This window comes from Triticum dicoccoides, chromosome 1A (genome assembly GCF_002162155.2).
Source record: "Triticum dicoccoides isolate Atlit2015 ecotype Zavitan chromosome 1A, WEW_v2.0, whole genome shotgun sequence".
NCBI classification, from domain to species: domain Eukaryota; kingdom Viridiplantae; phylum Streptophyta; class Magnoliopsida; order Poales; family Poaceae; genus Triticum; species Triticum dicoccoides.
Window position 1 is genome coordinate 101,966,709 of NC_041380.1, and position 20,786 is coordinate 101,987,494.

At 48.8% G+C, this 20,786-nt stretch overlaps 1 protein-coding gene and 1 pseudogene across 1 annotated transcript; one reads left to right on the forward strand and one right to left on the reverse strand.

Annotated features, from left to right (window-relative positions):
- The first annotated feature begins 1,270 nt into the window (after nucleotides 1-1,270).
- LOC119365303 (nucleolin-like) lies at nucleotides 1,271-5,018 on the forward strand. Its single transcript, XM_037630926.1, has 3 exons — nucleotides 1,271-1,917; nucleotides 4,011-4,266; nucleotides 4,461-5,018. The coding sequence occupies exons 1-3, from the start codon at nucleotides 1,606-1,608 to the stop codon at nucleotides 4,823-4,825; spliced, it is 933 nt and encodes a 310-aa protein (XP_037486823.1). The 5' UTR covers nucleotides 1,271-1,605; the 3' UTR covers nucleotides 4,826-5,018.
- Nucleotides 5,019-19,339: 14,321 nt separating this feature from the next.
- On the reverse strand, nucleotides 19,340-20,473 carry LOC119351888 (annotated as a pseudogene).
- Between the last annotated feature and the right edge of the window lie 313 nt (nucleotides 20,474-20,786).

The following is a 20,786-nucleotide window of genomic DNA, read 5'->3' on the forward strand; positions in this document are numbered from 1 at the left end:
CATATGATTTTAGCGTGTTGCGTCGCCGAGTGCTCTTAGATCGCTTTCATGTTTCCCACATATTCAAGAATTACCATGCTAGATCATAGGAGAGTCTCATGCTACAAATATGGCCGAGAGGGTGTTTGAGAGCGAACGTGTGTGCCCTTCACTTGAAATGATGCATGAGAGTGAACAAGCGTTGCCATGCTGTCGTCGCTTTGAGATTCATGTTCGTGTCTGGATGCATTGGTGAGCATTAAACATATAAAAACATTCCGTTTTTATGATGTTTGCGTGATTTAGGCTCCAAATATCTTAAGGCATGTACAATGATACTATATTAAAAGTGTCACGTAGGATAAACGTTGACGTAGAGAAGAGAGAAATAATAAGAAACGCCTTGTATTCTCTTATTTAAGAGATGATCTCTTAGTACAATATATCTCATCATATTTTTTAAAAGAACTACTCATTGAAGATAAGAGTAAGAGTCTGTTCGGATCTCATCAACTCTGCAACTCCTCTCCTAGAGTGGCCAGAGTGACGCCGAACGCCACACCTTCATGGAGTTAGAAAAGTGGAGCGAAGCCGGCCGTAGTACAATCTGATGGAGTGGCAAAAACCGAGCTCCGTGTGCGACACCGCAATTTATTGGTTGGCTCACCGAAATGTCCTCTCTCACGGATATCAACCCCCTCCCCTGACCATATGAAGTGGAGTTGGTAGCCGAACATGTTATCTAACTCTCGATTTTGCACGTGGAGCCAACAATTCAGGAGCAGGGAGCGGAGTCAAGAATTTGAAGGAGGGGAGGGGATTCGAACAGACTGTAAGAAATAACTGAGTGTAGACATTCTAACAGGTTGATGCCTCGTGGTGAACTTAATATTTCCTCCATTCCAAAATATAGTGTGCCCGCGCTTTCCGAGGTCTAAGTTTGATTATAAATTTAACCAACGAGACCAACTGCGGCGGGAGAAAAAATTACATAATTGAAAACTTCTTTCGAATAAGAATTCACTGATATAATTTTTGCTCCCGTCGCAATTAATTTTGGTTGTTAAATTTATGGTCAAAATTGAAATACGTGGATAGAGAAAGCACTATATTGTGGAATGTGAAATGGAAGGAGTATCTCTCGGCAGTCTGATCACCCCTCAGAGGCTCAGATCTCCACCCTACCCTAGCCTTTCGATGCTGGATAGAGACCGTGCCCGAAGGAAGGGCACGTGTCGGCTGCAAGACCAAGGTTCCCGTTCAACTCCAGATAAGTACGATCCGAGTTGTACTACCATCTGCCGTGGCGAAAGCGAAACGCAGCGAGAGGCGTAGAGTAGCACGCACGCCGCCGCCGCCGCCGCCGTCTTCGTCTTCTCCACTGCTAACCCAACAGAGGACGAAACCAAATAGCGCAAATTCCTATCCGGCCTCCAACAAGCAACCCCGCGGAAGCTCTGCCCGTCGGCGTGTCTCCTTGGTTCCTCGCGCCCGATTCTCCCCGATCCGAAGCAAGCAAGCGCGAGTGCGTGCCCCGCCCGCGCCTTGCCGCAGATCGGGGAGTCCCGAGAGCCCCAGGTAGCCTTTTCCTCTTCGGTTGTGGTTGTTGTTGCGGGTGACGGAGAGATGGCCGGGGGAGGCAACAGGAAAGGGTCTGGCGCCGAGGAGCTGAGGATCGGCAGCGGCAACGTGTTCGCGGCGCTCGAGACGCTCAAGAAGAAGAAGAAGAAGAAGCCGGCGGCGGCCGAGAAGAAGCAGGCGCCGTTGGTGGAAAAGCCAGAGGTGTTCTGGGCGCCCGCGCCGCTCACGGCCAAGTCCTGGGCCGACGTTGAGGACGATGACGATGATGACTACTTCGCCACCACCGCGCCGCTGTGCCCCGTCCGGGAGTCCCAGGGGGGCGACGCTGATGCCGGCCATGAGGACGACATTGAACAGGTCCACCTCGCTTCTCCCACTGCTCGCTTGCGTCCCCTTCTTTATATTCTTTACATGCATGTTTAGTTGTTTGCATATGTGCTGTCTCTGGACTACAACGATTCAGCGACACCTCACCATTGCAAGGCTCTCCTCGTGTGCCGGTTTATTTGTGATACATGGCATGATGTAATGCCGTGGGAACAAGTGGTATTGGGGACTTCAGGATAGAAATTCCCAGCATGAGCCAATTTTTGTCTGTCGTCTTCAGGGCATCGATTAGCTCTACGGTGTCACGCACTGCATTCACGGGTAGCACATGGACGGTTGACTGCTATGGACAATTTATTGTTGCATGAAAATGTGATTTGTCCATTTTTCCCATTACCGGAATGTTTTGAGATCGTTGGCATGCTCTATTTATGAAGGCTCAAATTTGCTATTCACGAAGTAGTCAATTTAGGTAATGTTGTTGCACGGGTATTTGATGTGAGGATATGGCGATATGTAACTAAAATTAGTTTATTTATGGCGTACTTGATATTGGTGGCACCGATAGTATAGTTCTTGCTGACCCAGTCTGTAGAAATTAATCTGGTTATAGCTTTGTGACGCAAGCTAATTTGTGCCTGTATGTAATTGGGAAGAACAATAATGCAAATTATTAAGTGAAAAAATATGTCCTGATTACAATAAGATAACTGATTACAACTTACTAGTGGCACATCTTGAAGAATATTTATGTTAGACTAATAGTCTTTGGGCAATCAGGTTGAGTTAAAGATAGATTTGGATGTGTGAGGATTTACCTGGCATAATTAGCACGGAATCACCTGCCTACATTCGGTGTATGCCTTCAGCATACTCTTGGTATGGAAGCAGACAAACTATAATGCAAATAATTAAGTGGGAAAAAACTAGTCCCTCTCTAAACTTTTATAAGATGTTTTAGATCACTGCTTCAGTGACCTACTAACGGCCCATATCAAAACAATACTGATGTCAGAGCCCTTTGTGTAATCAGTTGGAATCTACATATATATATTTGGATGGTGGCATTACTACCACTTGCCTGTTTGGGTATGTGCCATGGAAGCGTTTTTGGGCAGGTGTGATATTTTGATTGATAAGAAATGTCTGGCCATAGTTATTCTAGGGTTCTAGCTCAAACTGATACATTTATTTTCTTTCCAGATTTGGTCTTATTTATTCTCATTTTATTTACTCCAGAAATCTAGCTGGTGTTCTGCCTTCCGTTGAATCAAAGGAAACAGGGTGGAATTTTTTTTCCTGTAAGAGACTATCACTCACGGGTGTGAAACAATGCCATCAGCCAGGGCGTTATTTTTATTTCCTTTAGCATTTCCTTCTGGTTTTGGGTCCAACCAATGATAAAAAGAAAGTGCTGAAGCTTGTGCCTAGGTGTTAGGTGTCAGCAGAATGCCTGACCTTAAGCTTAGTGTGCTTCCGCGAGATATGCACTGGGCAGAGGCAAATCTAGGAATTTATGCCCAGTGCATTTTTTTCTTTTTATCTTGGGTATAATCAAGGATATGTTTCATCGTAGCCCACAACGGTCCAGTACCCAGCCTGGGGCTTGGCAAATTCCCTGCTCTGCCTGACTCAATTGTGACATGGGACCACTTGTACTCGATGTTGACTTGTGCTGTGAACTGCATCCTGCATCTTTAATTATGTTTTAATTCTGTTGAGTTCTACACAACTGGATTTTTGTTGTATAAGATGTTATGTTGACTTCTAGAATATTCCGAGTATCAGAAGAAGTGACTTTACTGGGTTGTACCTCTGGAAAACCTGAATTCGAGGTCACGTGTGTTATCTGTGAGCAATTCCTACTACTTGAAAACAGAAAATGTACTTCAAGTGATCTGTTTTATTTAACTTTCTCCATATCTTGCGGTGTTAGCTTTAGATTCTAGGTTTTATGATGAATGAAATTGGGGGTGCTGCTCCTACATTCGAGAAAACTTTAGATTTCAGGTCAAATTGAATGGGATCACACAAAACATCTACTACTTAAAGCACAGTATAGTATGTGCCCTTTACATTTTGTAGTATAAGGGTTAACTCTCCATATGCCAAATGCACTGCAGGAAATTGAGAGTGAAGATGATAGCCTTGATGATGAGGTTGATGCTGCTGCTGAGGATGAACATGAAGCAGGAGATGCTGTCCTCTCTGAGCCGGCAGTTCAGAAAGCTGTAGCTCCACTAGTACCTCCTAAAGATACAGAAAGACAGCTCTCCAAGAAGGAGCTAAAGAAAAAGGAGTTGGAAGAGCTTGATGCTGTATTGGCTGAGTTGGGAATCTCACATGAATCAAGTAATGCTACTCAAGATGAAACAAATGGTAAGTTAGAATATCTTCTTGCCATTAAATTATCCCAGAAGAAACATTTTGTGAAAACTGAGCATACCTAGATATATGTTTTTATATTGGTAATTGCTGTGCTGTTAACATTTTGTGACTAATTTTGGAAGGCCCGAAGATGGTTATTTTTGAAAGTTTAAGCATTGTGTTCATGTGTTGAGCATATTTTGCAGACAAGAATGGTACGTGTCAGGCTGCTGATGGAGGGAAAAAGGAAGATGCATCCGCTCCTCTGGAGAGTAAGACCTCCAAGAAGAAGAAAGCTAAGAAAGACAAGTCCTCAAAGGAGGCAGAAGAAACACTGGATCAGAACAATGTGGTCGACGGTGCTGCTAGTGTGGAACCTGATGAAGATGTTGCTTCAGTGGATGTCAAGGAGCGCATAAAGAAGGTAGCATCAATGAAGAAAAAGAAGTCGAGCAAAGAGATGGACGCAGCAGCAAAGATTGCAGCATCTGAGGCGGCCGCTAGGAGAGCAAAGCTTGAGGCAGCGAAGAAGAAAGACAAGAACCACTATAATCAGCAGCCCCTGCGGTGAATTACTCCTCAGATTATGCAATTCCTTAGATACTGTGTGCCTCGACTAGGAGGAGGCCACCGTCTGGTGCGCATCTTGGAATTCTCTATAGATGGACTTGTGGTGTACTGAGCTCTGAATTGTTCATCACATAAACCCTTTTGAATACATGGTAAATGTGGATATTTAGTACTACATGTTTTCTTTTGTGGTTGCTTGCGTTGGTTTGCTGATTTGCTTTGATTTTGCTTGTTGTTTTGATTTTTCTTTAACGGAATCCGCTACACTCTAATATTGTGAGTCGGGTTGAGATATTTCTATTGATTTTCTTCTTCTGTACAATTCATCCAGTGTTTTTTTGTTGTTGGAAAGGCCTTGATAGCTAGCTTTATTAGAACTGTGGTTGGGGAGCTAATGCGATGGCATACCTCTTGAGGCGGTCTTGTGCGTTTCTTTCTTGTCTACCTGCAACTAATCAAACAAAGAATTGTTGAAGATTACATGAGCCAAACAAATGCATGTTGTCAAGTCAAGCAAATGGGCCTAAATCTACTTGCACATGCAGCGGAAAAAGGAACATCACCTCCATCTTAAAAATAAAACCTTTTCTCGCCTTGCCCAACCACCGGCTGCCACTTGGCATAGCCCATAGCTCGCCCTTATTTCCCTCTCACCTAAAGTTAAGTATTAAGTATTTAATGAATATATTTATATGTACTTAAAATGCGCACATGAAATCTTAGTTGGTGTACTCACGTCATATATTTTGGGGTCTAAAATAGTCAGTGTTTTTTTAACATAATTTAATTTAGTCTTCTACCCCTCCCCCTACACCTAAAAAAACCAAGACCGTGGTAGTTACGTACTTGCTAAGATTTTCAACAAAGCCGTAATAAAATTGCAATAGACACATAATTGTCGAGTACCAAACTGAACAAAGTTATGCGAGTGTGTGTGATAGTCTGCCTTATTAGGGATGATAGACTGCTCATATCAATAAGGAATTCCTTCTTTTCCGGGAGCCCATTCGGACAGAACTCCAAAGTTAAGCATGCTCAGCTCCATTCGGACAGAACTCCAAAGTTAAGCATGCTCAGCTTGAAGTAGTGTCAGGATGGGTGACTGACCAGGAAGTTGCTCCCGGGTGCGCACGAGTGAGGACAAAGTGCGCAGAAAAGACTAGTATTGATCTGTGAGGCCAGTCTAGATCCCACCAGGAGTAACGACCACCGGCGGCTGTGTCTGGGGCGTTACAAGTTGGTATCAGAGCCGACCCTTGCGGTTACACGGATGGTTGCCGACAGGTGCGTGGTCATGTTATTCATGACGTTTGTGACCCGTCGTGGCACCCGACATGGCACATGTACCGGACTGGAAGCACAAACGTTTGTGCCAAGAGGGAACGTTCCTGTGGCCCGACGAGGACGTCGGTTCCTCTGAGTGGGGGTGTATGTGATAGCCTGGTTTATTAGGGATGATAGACTACCCATATCAATAAGGAATTCCTTCTTTTCCGGGAGCCCATTCGGACAGAACTCCAAAGTTAAGCGTGCTCAGCTTGAAGTAGTGTCAGGATGGGTGACCGACCAGGAAGTTGCTCCTGGGTGCGCACGAGTGAGGACAAAGTGCGCAGGAAAGACTAGTATTGATCTGTGGGGCCAGTCTAGATCCCGCCAGGAGTAACGACCACCGGCGGGTGTGTCTGGGGCGTTACAGTGTGCCTGACAAAAACATCACCACACAAAGAGTAGGAGGAACCAACCATCAAGTTATGTAGCAAGGTTCTCCATGGTTCAGAACATTAACATGATGGCAAAGGCAAAATAATAGTCAACAAATGATGATAGCAGAGGTGCTCTTCTACCATCCAGAATGTTCAGTTCTTTAACTAGCAACCCTAAGAAGAACAAGTAAGAATAAAAGACAAGACTCATACATTATAGATACTCCAATGGAGTAGCAAACCAGCAATAATGCAGAACATCCATATCAAGCACTTCCTATAGCCCTATAAAAATGGAGGACCCTGAGTTGCACCATCTTGTTCTCTCATCTCATCGAATAGTGGAAGGGGAATACAACTTTACTGGAAGTAATACTTGGTAATCCACATGCTGATTCTTGGTCACCCATTGTCGGTGTCAAAACTGGCGGATCTCGGGTAGGGGGTCCCGAACTGTGCGTCTAGGCCGGATGGTAACAGGAGGCAAGGGACACGAAGTTTTACCCAGCTTCGGGCCCTCTCGATGGAGGTAAAACCCTACGTCCTGCTTAATTAATATTGATGATATGGGTAGTACAAGAGTAGATCTACCACGAGGTCAGAGAGGCTAAACCCTAGAAGCTAGCCTATGGTATGATTGTTGATGTGTATGTTGTCCTACAGACTAAAACCCTCCGGTTTATATAGACAACGGATAGGGTTAGGGTTACATAGAGTCGGTTACAATGGTAGGAGATCTTCATATCCGTATCGCCAAGCTTGCCTTCCACGCCAAGGAAAGTCCCTTCCGGACGTGGGACGAAGTCTTCAATCTTGCATCTTCATAGTCCGGGAGTCCGGCTGAAGGTATAGTTCGGCTATCCGAACACCCCCTAATCCAGGACTCCCTCAGTAGCCCCTGAACCAGGCTTCAATGACGACGAGTCCGGCGTGCAGATTCTCTTCGGCATTGCAAGGCGGGTTCCTCCTCCAAGTACTTTATAGAAGATTTTAAACACGAAGATAGTGTCCGGCTCTGCAAAATAAGTTTTCCACATATTGCCATAGAGAGAATAATATTTACACAAATCTAATTTGCTGACGTATTCCGTAGTGTGACACACCACGGCCAAGCTTTTATCCGAGTCGTTTCATTATCCCACCTCAGCGCGTCATGCGAGGCGGTTTCCTTGGCACGTCTTGTCAAAGCAGAGATCATGTCCCCTTATTCCGGGATTCTCATCAATACGGGCATGGGTAACCCAATCGCGCCTTTGATTACGACGCTTGGAGATAAGCGAGTTTTACCAGGCTGGTGGGGACATGTAGTTGCGTCCACCCATATAAGGGGATAAGGATCCACCTTTTCAGCCACGCCTTCTTCCTCCTTTGCCTATCCATTCTTGCGCACTCGAGCTCCAGCGCCCAAGTCCGCACTACCACCTCAACCTTCTCCATTCATGTCCGGAGCGGGAGGCAAGTGGATGGTCTCCTCCGTCACGGAGGGACACATCAAAAAGCTGAGGAAGGCCGGATATCTGGCTAGCGACATCACGCACCGGCTTCCCGAAAAGGGGCAGCTCATCCCCACTCCTAGGCCCCATGAGAGGGTGGTATTCCTCCCCCATTTCCTCCGCGGACTGGGCTTCCCTCTGCATCCATTTGTCCGGGGGCTCATGTTCTACTACGGCCTGGATTTCCACGATCTGGCCCCGAACTTCATCCTCAACATCTCGGCGTTTATCGTCGTGTGCGAGGCGTTCCTCCGCATCCGCCCCCATTTCGGCCTATGGCTTAAGACTTTCAACGTCAAGCCAAAGGTGGTGCGCGGAGAGTGCGGCGGTGCCATGGTTGGCAAGATGGCCAACGTCCTGTGGCTCGAGGGCTCCTTTGAGGAGACCCTAAAGGGGTGGCAATCATGGTGGTTTTACGTCACTGAGCCGCGCGACGCCGAATGGGTCGCACCCCCTGAGTTTCGATCCGGCCCCCTATGCGGCTCACCTCCTGGAAGGAGACCGGCCTGTCTTGGGGTAAAAAAGGAGAGCTGACCGGACTCCAAACATGCATCCAAAACCTGATGGACAAGAAGCTCAAGCTTGTCAACGTAGTCCAGGTTATGCTCATCCGCCTGATCCTCCCGTGTCAACGACGGGCCTTCAACCTGTGGGAGTTCGATCCGGCGCAACATCGAACTCTAAACAGGCTCTTCGACACGACATACGAAGATGCCTGGAGGATGCTTTTCAAAGGCGCCGAGGCTCCCGCATCCGCTATCAAGGATCGCGGATTCAGTACTCAGCATCACGCTCATGCGGTAAGCTGTTTTTATCCTTTTACAGGGTATCCGTTTTTCATAGTTTGACTCTATGCGGGATCTAAGCTCCCTTATCTTTGAGAGGATTGGGAGGTGACGTCCGGACAGATCAACTGTCCGGCTCCTTTGCCCGGAGGCCCAGCGGACGCTCGCTTGGCGAAGCTGCTGGTTCCGGCGCCCTATGTGGTGCCGGAGAAGAAGGCCACGAAAAGGGCCACGGGGACTCGAAAGAGTGCCCGGCACCAGGAGGTGTCGGATTCATCATCCGACGGTCCTGAAGCACCTTCCTCTCGTGAAGACGAGGAGGAAGAAGAAGAGACCTCTCCCCCTCCAGCGGGAGGAGAGAAGAAAAGGAAGGCCGCCCTCTCTGAGGAGGCCGGAGGGTCCAAGAAGGGGAAAACCCTTCCTCCGGACTACTCCAACGACGCCGACGACGGCGGAGAGGAGTGGCAGCCCAGGGCCAAGCCCCTGGCAAAATCGTAAGTATCCGGATACCGGAGTAATTCATAGTATTCGTTTATTGCACAGCTTTCCCTTATGTCGAACATGCTTATGCAGCCCACCCAAAGACCGGCTCGACGCGTCGTCAAGCGGCTCACTGGACTCGTCGAATGTGAACTCGCTTCCGACGGCTTCCTCCCCCCGCCCTATGGACGACACCGAGGTGTTGTCCCAACAGGTTCCAAGCAGGGAGGAGGTGGTCCCGGAGGCGCCGCAAGGCGACCTCCCGGACTCCAGGACTAAAGGGGATGAAACCCCCCAGGGCTCCAAGTCCGGCTCTAGGCCGGACACCGCTCCGGAACCTTCAAGGGTTCCGGAGTCCGGCGGGGGACCTCCTTCCAAGAGGAGCAAGTCCACCATGCCGGCGACCCCCGTCCACCCGGAGGCGCCGACCAATATGTTGGAGGCGCTCCAAGGCGCCTCCATCGACGAGGAGCACCGCGCTATTATGAGTGCGGTGGTCCAGAAGGTTCAGTCCGCCAAGAGCGGACTGACTGAAGCTTGTATTAGCCTTTTGACAGGCTTTGAGGTAAGTAAATAATGTGTAAATAATATTACCGCATAGACAGTAGCCCCTGATGCTCTGTTGGGCGTTCGGGAAGAAAAGCCGAATAGAGGGTCAAACAAATTCGCAGGAGTCTAACAAAAGGAGTCAATATGCGTGTGCAGGCTTCTCTGCTGGCATCCGCCGTACTCACTGCGGAAGTGGACACGCTGAAGCAGAGCCTCGAGAAGTCCGAGCAAGAGCTCGGGCGTGCCAAGAAGCAGCTCGAGGAGAAGGAAGGTAAGAAATACCTTGGTTGAATATGTATATAAAAAAGGTGCAATTGCAAGAAATGACAGGATTAACATGGCTATTGTAGGGGCCACATCTGAGGTGGCGACCCTTAAGCAAGCGCTGCTCGAGGCCGAGAAGAGTGCGGCCACGGAGCGCACCGAGCGGGAGAGGTATGAGGACGAGGTTGGCAAGGTGCGGCAAGAGCTCTAGGTTCTCATGAAGAAACATGAGAGTTTGGAGCTTGACTCGAAGACGCGAGCGTCCGAGCTCGCGACGGCTATTGAAAATGCCAAGTCTGCCAAGGCCGAATCCCAGAAGACCCTCCAGGAGTTGGATGAGGTGAAGAAAATAGCGGAGGGTAAGGCATTCTTTATGCAAAGTAAACACATAAACGTGAGTTACTTGATACTTACCCGAATCCGGAGCTCTCCAGGGGCATTTGCAGATCTTCCCCGGAGTGTATCCGATGCCGCGCATTCTATCGAGCCGAGGAGGGCAGCTCGACGGAGAAGGTGTTCTGGTCTCAGTATGCTGAGGCCGGACACCCCGTGCCCCTAAGTGACCAGCTGAAACAACTGGTCGAGCTCCACAAGGCAGCCGAACAGGCCATGAAGGGCCTCCTAGTTCGGCTGTGGCCTGGAGAGGCTCTGCCTGGGAGCTATCTCGAGCTGGTGCGGCGGCTGGTGGAGGCCTATCCAAGGCTCGAAGTCATCAAGCGCCCCGTCTGTATTGAAGGTACCCGTAGGGCCTTTGCCCGCGCTAAGGTGCACTGGGGCAGGCTGGATGCGGAGAAGCTTGTGAAGGACGGGCCACCAGCGGGGAAAGAGCATCGCAAGCCCGAAAATTACTATAAGGATGTTCTGAAGGGTGCCCGCCTTGTGGCGGATGAATGTACTAGGGATGTAATTTTTGAGTAAAATTCGCTCATTTTTGTCCTATGCGCTGAAAACTTGTTCATATGCGCTGAGCAATGCTGCTTGAATTTAAATATTACCTTCTGTGCGGCTGTTTATCAATACTGAGAGATGGCGAGTCGTCGGCTTCTGCCCCCTTGCCACTAGTGCTGGGGTGTTCGGGGATAAATCTGGGCGCTCTTTTTCCCATGTTTGGGTCCTTTGAGGGAGGCGCTCAGCCCAACGAACGAGGCAATCGGACTATAATGCGTGAACACTCTCACTTAGCCATAGAATTCTATAATTTTAAATTTCGGCGAAGCCCCTAGTATTCGGAAGACCGAGTTCGGGGCACTATCCACGCCTTGGCCGGACAGAGCCGAATCGTCGCCCTAAGCGGCATAAGTCTTTAGGGACTCGAAAAAAACCTCTCGAACAGCGACCAGCTCTCGCTTCATCATGACAGTCAGTTTTAGCTTTCTCCACTGAGGTGCTCGGCCCAGCTCAACTGGGGCACAATCGCAGTGGTTCTCCTAGTGCTACCTTAGCCGATATAGCGGAACGTAAGGCACCAAAACATAGGAGCTGGGCAAACCCAACTGTTGACCCAAGACATGATTCGGAGCCGATGCATATAATGCTATAAGTTCGGGGTGCCGCACTTGTGAAAGTGTTCGAACTTCTCACACCATATTGAGGGGTGCTAAAAGCCCCTAGCGTATTTTGGCCGTACCAAGTTGTACGGGTGCAACATGTCGTTAAGGAACATTTATTTATAAAAAGATAGTGCAAAAATATACAAAAGCTATGCATTGTTTATGAAAAATAGTTGCGATCAAAGCAGAACGATACAAGTAATGCGATAAACGAAAAGTTGGACTATTTAACATGTCTTCTCCAGGGGCAAGCTGCGGAATAGTATGCGAAACAGGTATACTGCTCGTGATAGAGACCACCTGGGATTTGCGTAATGCGGCATGGCTTGTCTGCTTCCCTGGTTCTTGCATTGTTTGTGCGGCAATTGAACTGCCGAACAGGCCTTCCGAAGAGTAGAGTCCTGGAAGTAAGAGAAAAGTAAAAAATTGGCAGCCCCTGGTGCGGTTTAAGCCGTGTTTTGGGCGTGCCGTGATGGTGCCCCTCCCCCTATGCCCATGGTATTTCCAGAGCGTAATTATGTACGCGAAGTACTGGCGTCACCTTTTTTGCTAGGGTTGGGGTTGGGGCCGTATTTCTACGCCTGCTCGGAACGTGCCAGGCGGTCTTGTTGTAGGTTACTCCGGGCGCGCTTGATGGTGTTCGGACGTTTAATGGCCGGATTGGAGATCTGCCTGGAGAGGCTGCTTTGTACTTCTGCTGCAAGGGCCGCCGTGTGCTCCTCCGTTTGGAGGGAGCGTTCGGTGTTTCGATTGACCGTAATTACTCCACGAGGGCCTGGCATCTTGAGCTTAAGGTATGCGTAGTGCGGTACCGCATTGAATTTGGTGAATGCGGTTCGTCCGAGTAGTGCATGATAGCCACTGCGGAATGGGACTATGTCGAAGATCAATTCCTCGCTTCGGAAATTATCCGGGGATCCGAAGACCACTTCAAGTGTGACTGAGCCTGTACAGTTGGCCTCTACACCTAGTATTACGCCTTTAAAGGTCATTTTGGTGGGCTTAATCCTCGAGGGATCGATGCCCATTTTTCGCACTGTATCCTGGTAAAGCAGGTTCAGGCTGCTGCCGCCGTCCATGAGGACTCTAGTGAGATGAAATCCGTCAATAATTGGGTCTAGAACCAATGCGGCAAATCCGCCATGACGGATGCTAGTGGGATGGTCTGTTCGATCAAAGGTGATCGAGCAGGAGGATCATGGGTTGAACTTTGGGGCGACTGGCTCTACCGCGTATACGTCCCTTAACGCGCGCTTTCGCTCCTTTTTTGGGACGTGGGTGGCGTATATCATGTTCACCGTCCGCACTTGTGGGGGAAAACCCTTTTGTCCATTGTTGTTCGGCGGCCGGGGCTCCTCGTCGTCATCGCTATGCAGCCCCTTGTCTTCATTGTCGGCGCTTAACTTGCCTGCCTGCTTGAACACCCAACAATCCCTGTTGGTGTGATTGGCCGGCTTTTCGGGGGTGCCATGTATTTGGCACAAGCGGTCAAGTATTCGGTCCAAGCTGGACGGGCCCCTAGGACTCCTTTTGAATGGCTTTTTCCGCTGACCGGATTTAGAGCCTCTGAATCCGACATTAACTGCCGTATCCTCAGCATTGTCACCATTAATGCGGCGCTTCTGCTTGTTGCGACGCGACCTGCCACTAATATCCCTGGTGTCCGAACTACCAGGGTTCTTGGTCATATTGTTGCTATGAGCAAGCCAGCTATCTTCTACCGTGCAAAAGCGGGTCATGAGTGTCGTGAGTGCTGCCATAGATTTCGTCTTTTCCTGCCCAAGGTGCCGAGCCAGCCACTCGTCACAGATATTGTGCTTGAAGGCTGCTAGGGCCTCAGCATTCGGACAGTCGACTATTTGATTTTTCTTTGTTAGGAACCATATCCAGAATTGCCTGGCCGATTCCTCTGGCTGCTGAATTACGTGACTTAGGTCATCGGCGTCTGGGGGTCGCACATAAGTGCCCTGCAAATTGTCGAGGAATGCGGCTTCCAGGTCCTCCCAACAACTGATTGATCCTGTTGGCAAGCTGTTGAGCCAATGCCGAGCTGGTCCTTTAAGCTTGAGTGGGAGGTATTTGATGGCGTGAAAATCGTCGCCGCGGGCCATGTGGATATGAAGGAGATAATCCTCGATCCATACCGCAGGGTCTATTGTGCCATCATATGATTTGATGTTTACGGGTTTGAAACCCTCGAGGATTTGATGATCCATTATTTCGTCTGTAAAGCACAGTGGGTGTGCGGCGCCTCTGTACTGGGCGATATCATGACGTAGCTCCAATGAGTTTTGTCTACTGTGTTCAGCCCTGCCGAATTTGTGGCCGGCGTGAAGGTTACCATCTCGAGCCGTGGGGTGCCCACGCGATCTGTAGATCGATCGTGTTTGCCCTGCCTTGTCCTCCAACATGTCTCGTAAGTCCGGCGCATATTCCCGTGCCTTGGTACGGGGTGCGGCTTGAGTGGAGGGCCGGGAGGCCTCTCTGTCGCGGCCACGAGGTGGCCGTTCGGCCGCATCAAGTGCTTCCTCCTCTAATTGGGGTAGCAACCTGCGCTTTGGGTAACTCTTGGAGGGGCATTCGAGTTTATGCTCTTCGGCCGCAAGGACTTCGGTCCATCTGTCAACCAGCAAATCTTGATCAGCTGGAGCTGTTGCTGTTTTTTCGTGAGGCTTCTTGCCGTGGCCATAAGCCTGCGATGGAAATGCTTTTGCTCAACGGGGTCCTCTGGCACGACGAATTCGTCGTTGTCGAGGCTTGCCTCGTCTTCGGAGGGAGGCATATAATTATCGTCCTTGACCTCTCTGTCTGCCGCTCTCTCATGAGGGCTGGTTTCTCCATCCTCCTGCACTAAACCTTGCTGGAGGGGGTTTTCTTCGGCACTCTCCGGAGTATTATTATCTCCGGTGCTGGAATCATCATTTTTGTGTTGGCGGGATTTTGAGCGGCGCCGCTGACGCCGACGCTTGGGCTGTTTCTTGGAGGGGTCATCCTCCGCTGTTCCATCGCCCTCTCCCTCTTTTTGGGTGTCCACCATGTATATGTCATATGAGAGGTGGCTTTTCAGGGCCTAGTAGGCACTGGTTCTTTATCATCTCCTTCATCGGCGTCCATACTGTCGATGTCTTCGGAGTCGAAGTCGAGCATATGTCGGTTAAGTCGTCGACAGTGGCTACAAAGTGGGTGGTGGGTGGGTTTTGAATTTCTTCATCGTCCATACCCTAACCTTGCTGACCGTAGTCCGGCCAGGGCTCTCCTGATAAAGAGAGAGAGACTTCGGTGACTTCAGGATATCGCCGAAAGGAGAGTGCTAAAAGACGTCCGCGACCGTGAACTCCATGATCGGCGCCCAATCGGATTCGATCGGCAGGGGCGCGGAGGGTTCGGAGTCCGGAGAAGAATCCGGCTCCGTGGAGTCACGAGTCTCACAGAGTACGGGGCTGGTGTTCGGCTCAACCGCTGTTGGGATCACAGCCCCCGAGGTGGCGTCCAACCGCCCATCCTCGATCGGCGCGGTTGGCTCCGGACTAAGGGTCAGAGCCGATGCGGGTGCGGCCTCCAGGGCACTGTTTGGCGGCAAAGCTAGATCATGCTCGTCGTGACAGTGCGGCACGCTTGGCGGTGGTTCGAATCCGCCGAAGATCAAGTCCCCGCGGATGTCAGCCGTGTAGTTTAAATTTCCGAATCTGACCTAACGGCCAGGGGCGTAGCTTTCGATCTGCTCTAGATGGCCAAGTGAATTGGCCTGCAGTGCGAAGCCGCCAAAGACGAAGATCTGTCCGGGGAGGAAGGCCTCACCCTGGATTGCATCGCCATTGATGATCGTAGGAGCCATCTGGCCTGACGGCGACGGCACAGAGGAACTCTCAGTGAAAGCACCAATGTCGGTGTCAAAACCGGCGGATCTCGGGTAGGGGGTCCCGAACTGTGCGTCTAGGCCGGATGGTAACAGGAGGCAAGGGACACAAAGTTTTACCCATGTTCGGGCCCTCTCGATGGAGGTAAAACCCTACATCCTGCTTGATTAATATTGATGATATGGGTAGTACAAGAGTAGATCTACCACGAGATCAGAGAGGCTAAACCCTAGAAGCTAGCCTATGGTATGATTGTTGATGTGTATGTTGTCCTACGGACTAAAACCCTCCGGTTTATATAGACACCGGATAGGGTTAGGGTTACATAGAGTCGGTTACAATGGTAGGAGATCTTCATATCCGTATCGCCAAGCTTGCCTTCCACGCCAAGGAAAGTCCCTTCGGGACGCGGGATGGAGTCTTCAATCTTGTATCTTCATAGTCCGGGAGTCCGACTGAAGGTATAGTTCGGCTATCCGAACACCCCCTAATCCAGGACTCCCTCACCCATGCTTTTCAGATATTCTAAGAACTTGCCATCGATTTCACAATGAAACACACGACCACGACCACGAGTGAGATGGATTAGCAACTCACCGTCATTGAGCACAACCATCATAGGGAACCACATAACCTTTGAACATAGCATGGGATCAAATCTCGACAAATTAATCTGATGCTTGAAAGTCTAGGTTTCTGTTGCAGTGCCGTAGTCTTCTATTACCCAAACATCTATGGTCATTTGGTCACGCTAGTGCTGCACAAAGCAATAGTGCCATCCATCTTCAACAACTCGTGGAAGCTCAGTTGGAACAGATGACCCACTGACCGAAATGTTTCGGCTGCTATGTTGAACACCATTATTGTGCATCCGGGAAGACCCCAATGCAGGGTGCCCTGGTGGTGGACCGGTGGACACTGGAAAACCAGACGAATTCGGTAGGCCTGCACATAGCACAATCTTCATGGGTGTTGTTTTCGTGATATTTCCTTCTACGAAGCAACTTGTGTCACTGGATCCCACTGCTACAATGTAGTAAAATGTCATAAAGGTTGTTTATGCTATGTCATAGTATGTCAGAGTAGAGGTATTCTTCGGATGGTTGGTGCCGATACAAGCCGACGATGTGATGCACGAATCAATGTAGGCCTTGGGCCCTAAGGGAGCACACTCATGAGTAATTGGGTTGAAGACGGAGAAGTTATCAGGAGGAGTGCGAAGAAGTTTGCACACTCACGGATCCATGGGAGACGATTATGAGGCCATCATGGATAGCCTGGAGTTTATTGTAGGCCTGGACCATGTGGAAATAGCTGTTGATGGCTTGCACCGGTGTCGAGCGAAAACACGAGGCAGGTGGTCTATGGCTAGATGACGTGGCTGAGGAGCGGGAGCCAGGGCTGGTGGCGACGGTGGTCTAGCATGAACTTGTCGGTGAAGGTGGCATTGCGCCTCCATTGGTTGTTACTGTTCCATCAGATCCAGTTCTGAATAACTAGAAACAAGAGAGATGTAAGAATGGTGCATAATGGATTTGCGGCAGGGGCGAAAGGATTTTAGCTGGGGCGGATAAAGGAGATAGATGATGCCTTGTCTGTACAGACATGGTAGGTCACCATTGTCTGACTCCTCTGTCCACCCTTGGTGAAATCCTCTCGCCCCTGCGACAAACCTATCATGCACCATTCTTACATCTCCTCTCTTGTTTCTAGTTATTCGGAATCGGATATGATGGAGCACCAGCAACCAGTAGTCACCATGCCAGGCCATGGAGTCATGACCATGCTCGACAAGCTTCCCGAGTTGATCATTGTCAAAGAGATCCTCGTCCTTTTGCCGGCCAGGGACGTCATGCGCTGCAGTCGTGTCCGCAAGTGGTGGTGCAGTGCCACATCCACCGATAAGTACATGTGTACCACCACCACCGCCTGCCCTTGCTCCCGTTGCTCAGCCACCTCATCCAACAACAAACCACCCACCTCTTGTTTTCGCTTTACACCAGTGCAGGCAAACAACAGCTATGCCCCGAGGTCTGGGCCTACAATAAACTCCAGGCTGCCCATGATGGCCTAATCACCGTCTCTCATGGATCCGTGAGTGTGCGAACTTCTTCTTCTCCTCCAGAAAATTTCTTCGTCTGCAACTCGATCACCCATGGGTGTGCCCCCCTATGGAGTCCAAGCCTACAATGAATTATGCATCACATTGCTAGCTTCTATCTACACCAACCATCTGAAGAATACCAGGTGCTTCGGTTCTCTACTCCAACAGTGGGATCCAGTGACCCAAGATGCATCATAGAACGAAACATCACACGGACAACACCCATGGAAATTGTGTTATGTGTGGGCCTATCGGATTCGTCCGATTGTCCACCAGTTCACCACCATATTAGCCTCCACTGAGGACTTCGTGGCTGCACAATGATGGTGTTCAACACAACAGTCGAAACATCCCGGTTGATGGCTCGTCCATTCCAGCTGTGCTTCCATGAGTTGTTGAAGATGGATGGCACTCTTGCTTTATGTAGTGTCATCCGTGACCAAATGGCCATACATGTTTGGGTAATAGAAGACTACGATGCTGAGATGGATAACTTGGACTTTCAAGCAACATATTATTATTTGGGGATTTGGTCCAATACCACGTTCAAAGGTGACGAGGTTCCCTAGGATGGCTGTTCACAATGATGGTGAGCTACTAATCCAACTCACTCGTGGTCGTGGGCGTGTGTTTCATTGTGACATCGATGGCAAGTTCTTAGGATATCTGAAAAGCATGGATGCCCAAGAAATCAACCTTTGGATCACCAAGCATTACCTCAAGGAGAGCCTTATTCCCCTTCCACTATTCGATGATATGAGAGAAGAAGATTGTGCAACTCAGGGGTCTCCGTTTCTTGTAGGGCTATAGGAAGTGCTTGATATGGATGTCCTACATCATTGCTGGTTTGTTATGCCATTGGAGTATCTATTATGTATGAGTCTTGCCTTTTATTCTTACTTGTTCTTCTTAGGGCTACTAGCTAGTAGAACTGAACATTCTAGATGGTAGAAGAGCACCTCTACTACCATTATTTGTTGTCTAAAAGTTTTGAACCATGGAGAATCTTGCTATAGAACTTGAAGGCTTGCTCTTTGTGTGGTGATGTTTTTGTTTGGCACTCTCGCATAACTTTGTTCAGTTTGGTACTCGACAATTATGTGTCCATTGTAATTTTATTACGGCTTTGTTGAAAATCTTAGCAAGTAATTACCATGGTCTTATTACTGGTCGTTTCTATGTCTTGGATTGTTTGTTGTACTGGCATATACTGTATGTGTGTGTGTAAATACTAAAAATTATCATACCAATTGCAAGATAAAGAGGGCATTGGTTGCTTTGTTTTAATAGTGACATACATGTTTTCCTTGTTTTTATAGCTATATGTTCCCTCCCTTCCAGTTTGAGGGCCTATCTCAAAATGTTTGTTTTTTCGTTTGATAAGTCTCATTTTATTGCTCCTCGTCACATGTTAAGATTTTGAGGTGCATTAAATCGTTGAATGTAAGGACTAAGAGAAAATTCACCAATGCATGTAAACAATCTTGGTCATTTAGTGGCCACGCGTGCATGCATTGCAGTTAATGCATTGATAAACACAATGTTTGGAGAAAAACGGGCATGTTAATTGAGCACTTTTGAAAATTACACGACTCACAATCTATCTTGATTGGCTAGATCTTTGAATCGAGCTCTTTAAACCGAAAGGAAGGGAGTACTATCATTGACATCATCTACTTGATATCATTATATTGTAAAATTTGAACAGTCCATATATACTTGCGAGCATGTTATAAAAGAGCTTTGTAAACACATACCTTATTTCTCTTCATGATATCGTTCTCACCTTTCCTCCTAAATTTCACCTGATATGATGTGTACATGAGGATGCCGCATAAACTCTCCTCAGCGTGACCACTAACGTTGTGCGCCATGCGGATGTAGTCGTTTTCACCCCAATCTGGCCCAGTGAGTATTTGACGATCCAGTAACTTATGGGTCCCTTTGACTCATACTCCATATACTACCACCATCATTTCATGGTTCAGGTTTGTCCCACGCGGCCCAGCGAAGACGCCTCTGCCATAGCGCTGAAATGCCGTCGAGTTGGCGTTGACTGCCATGACGACGGGCTGTGGCACCACTGCCTGCATCAACACAACCTCATTCGGCGACATTTGTTGTAGCTGTTGATAGTGATGATGGGGCTCCGTTCGGCTTGCGAATCAAGTAGTAGTCATGCTCATGGCCAACATATGGGTAATCAACCTCTGTTTTGATGCCGCCATGGTGGATGTACTTGAAGGCCCCTTCCATGTTGCCGCCATGACAACCCTCATCCCCTTGTCATGGTCTAGAAGTTGTTGCACAAACAATGACTCTAGGTTCCGAGTCCTGATGGAGTTGATGCCCTCCACCGCCGCTATCATCGCGAAGGCCCAACAGCCCCCATAGGTCCCCTGGTGCTTCGCATTCGTCACCAGCGATGAACATTGGTCATATCCCATCATTCGCTAGTCCACAATAGCTGGGTGGTCATCATGGGCGGTGATGGTGCCATGCGTGAGCAGACCCTGGCGCTAGCGCTTTCGATCGTTGGACATGATGTTGGAGCAGCGACCATATGTGCGGTCGACTTCTTCATCGGCCATGCCGCCGAAGAGGTTGAGGCTCAGCTTCTAGGGCATGTTGCGTTGGTTGAACTCGTGGACCATGGGTGCGTTCTCCTTGAACATGTTGAAGCATTGGGCCTTGTCGCCGAGGTTGCATGCCACCCTATGGTGCTTGCACCAGTGCTCATATAGCGCCCACATGGACTCCTCAGATGCCAGGTCCTTATCTACGATGTCCATGGTGCTTGCCGCCGGTGTAGTGGCAACCAGCGCGATGGCCATGAGTAGCATCACCGCAAGTGCTCTTGCCATTGTGTGTAGTTACTTTGAGTATCCTAGGTAACGATGGAGCTTCTTACAACAATCTAACACCTCCTTATATATGGAAAGTTCTCTTTGTGAACCATCCTAAAGTACTAGACCGATCGTACGCAAGGTCGTCACTGAACATTTTGAGCTGTGTGGCGAATCATGTAGTAATTGAGCAAAACTTGTACTATCTCCATCTCTGTTTATCAATCCCTATTGTTTTTGGTTTAAATTTTGACCACACATTTGACTAACAAAATGTTAATGCATGTCATGATTTGTATTTTAATGTAGTTCTCAATGATATTATATTTGC

What these genes read in the sequence shown, in the direction of transcription:
- LOC119365303 (XM_037630926.1), top strand. Translation starts at nt 1,606, where the DNA reads ATGGCCGGGGGAGGCAACAGGAAAGGGTCTGGCGCCGAGGAGCTGAGG. An exon ending in ATGAGGACGACATTGAACAG is followed by an intron (nt 1,918 to 4,010) that starts GTCCACCTCGCT and finishes AATGCACTGCAG; the next exon opens with GAAATTGAGAGTGAAGATGA. An exon ending in TACTCAAGATGAAACAAATG is followed by an intron (nt 4,267 to 4,460) that starts GTAAGTTAGAAT and finishes CATATTTTGCAG; the next exon opens with ACAAGAATGGTACGTGTCAG.